Raw genomic sequence first — 2,316 nt, 5'->3', positions numbered from 1 at the left:
GCGGTATATATAGTAATATATATATAATATTGTATATACTGATTATATTACAATACAGTAGTCGTTGTGTGCGTGTTCTATTGCGCTGTTGACTACCTCTAGGGTTTCGCGCGTCGCAAATATCGCTTGCATTCTGAGATGTGATTCCTGCCCTCCTCTCCTCTCTCGCTCGCTGAGAGTGAATCCCTGTTCCTCCACTGCACTCTCGTCGCTCGCTGAGGATGTGATCTCCATTGCCCTCCATCTCACTACTACTCGTTCGCTGATGATATATGGCCACTGATCACCATGTTCTTCGCTAAACAATGCATACCGGCCACTTTTTTCCTGCCTCGAGCCGAGCAACGACTTGCATGTTCTCTCTCTCTGTCTCTAATTCTTTACTCTCGCTCTCTCTCTCGCTTTTCTCTCTTTCTCTCTCTTTCTCTTCTTTCTCTCTCTCTCTCGCTCTCTCTGCGTCTCTCTTCTCTCTCGTCCGCTCCTACTTCTCTTTCTCTCTCTGTCCTCGTCTTTTCTTATCTCTCTCTCCCTCTCTCTCTCTCTCGTTCTCTCTCTCTCTTCTCTCTCGTCTCTCTCTCGTCTCTCTCTCTCTCTCATCCCTCTCTCATCTTTGTCTCTTCTCGTCCTCTTTCTTATCTCTTTTCTCTCTCTCTCTCTTCTCTCTCTTCTCTCTCTCTCTCATCCCTCTCTCTCTCTCTCTCTCTCCCTCTTCGCTGCCTCTCTCTCTCTTCTCTCTCCCCTCTCACCTCTCTCCTTTCTTTCCTCTCTTCTCTCTCGCTTCTTTCTCTCTTCTTCTCTCTCCGCTCTCCTCTCTCCTCTCTCTCTCTCTCGACACCGCTCTGAAAGACGATGCATCCCTGTCCTCTGCCGTTGTCACGTGACGACAATGACAGCAAACGAACACTTATCGACGCTGCGACGACGACGGCGAATTAGCGAGCCGCTAGAGACTCAAATCACGTCGCATCTCACGTTGCTAAACAGCCGTGCGGTTACCAAGCATCTGCTATCGCGAGATCATAATAATAATAAGAATAAGAATAAAGTTTTTTCGAAACTTTTTCGAGTAAAACGCGATTCAGCCGCTGGCGCGCTTCTCTCCCTCCCCCGCCCACCTCCGGATGTTCCGTTGTTTCATCATGGCCGCCGGCTGTCTGCCAACAGGGGGAGCAACAGTTCTGGCACGGATGAACGGTCGCTGACGCCGCTACCGAGTTGCGTCGATCCGGAGTTCGTGACCTTGAGACTCGAGGATTTGGAGGTCGTGGCGACGCTTGGCATGGGCGGGTTCGGACGCGTCGAGCTGGTGAGTCGAAACAAGAGAGCATCCACTAACAAGCGAGCGTCCGCTAAAAAGCGAGCGTCCGTCAGTCATTCGCTATGTAAATGGATGGAATTAGCGTGGTCACGTGACAAGTGAGCAGCAGCTGATGATAGATAACAAGTGAGCAGCAGCTGATGATAGATAACAAGTGAGCAGCAGCTGATGATAAATAACAAGTGAACAGCGGTCGATGGAAGACTTTAACCACGCAACTGTCGCCGTCGTCGCCCGAATGCTCACTGACGACGATATCTGTCCCCAGGTGGCGCTGTCGGCTGATAAAACGCGCACGTTTGCGCTTAAGTGCCTGAAGAAGAAGCATATTGTCGATACACGTCAACAAGATCACATCTACTCCGAAAAGAAGATCATGATGGAGGCCAGGTGCCCCTACATCTGCAGGTTAGTGTCGTCGTCATGGCAACGCATTGTCGTCGCCATGGCAACGCCTCACAGCAACTCTGATTCCGTCCTGACCTTCGCCACGGCAACGCAATGTCGTGGCGACAGTCACCATAGTAGTTCTCACGCAACGCGATGTCGTGGCGACGGTTTCCACGGTGACTTAGTGTCGTGGCGACGTCCGCCGCGGTAACTTTCTCGCTTTTGAACGCTGGCGTTGACGATGACGATGTTTCAGGATGTACAAGACGTTTAAGGACAGGAAGTACGTGTACATGATGCTGGAGGTGTGTCTCGGTGGCGAGCTGTGGACCATCCTGCGGGACAGGTGAGTTACTCCTGTCTACTGCTGTCTCACCCTGTCTGCTGCTGTCTCATCCTGTCTGCTGCTGTCTCACCCTGTCTGCTGCTGTCTCATCCTGTCTGCTGCAATACGCACGCTGCCGCCGACGATGATGATGATGATGATGACAATGATGATGGTTACGATGATGACGATGACAATGATGGTGACAGTAATGATGATGATGACGACACCGACGAAGACGATAATGATGATGGGGACGATGATTAGGACGATGACGATGATG

General features: G+C 51.0%; 1 protein-coding gene across 2 annotated transcripts in view; it reads left to right on the top strand.

The window, feature by feature from the left end:
* LOC106818442 (cGMP-dependent protein kinase, isozyme 1-like) overlaps positions 1-2,058 on the top strand; it is a 19,216-nt gene extending 17,158 nt beyond the window's left edge. For both annotated transcript variants that reach the window (XM_014823154.1, XM_014823153.1), the window contains exons 4-6: positions 1,165-1,306; positions 1,587-1,726; positions 1,965-2,058. In XM_014823154.1, coding sequence (XP_014678640.1) covers positions 1,165-1,306; positions 1,587-1,726; positions 1,965-2,058 — 376 coding nt within the window. The remainder of the gene's footprint in view (positions 1-1,164; positions 1,307-1,586; positions 1,727-1,964) is intronic.
* Positions 2,059-2,316: the final 258 nt, after the last annotated feature.

The sequence above is a fragment of the Priapulus caudatus genome, unplaced genomic scaffold (assembly GCF_000485595.1).
Source record: "Priapulus caudatus unplaced genomic scaffold, Priapulus_caudatus-5.0.1 Scaffold2246, whole genome shotgun sequence".
Classification (NCBI taxonomy): domain Eukaryota; kingdom Metazoa; phylum Priapulida; class Priapulimorpha; order Priapulimorphida; family Priapulidae; genus Priapulus; species Priapulus caudatus.
Note: the sequence above shows the minus strand (reverse complement) of the source record. Positions and strands in the feature narration are given on the sequence as shown.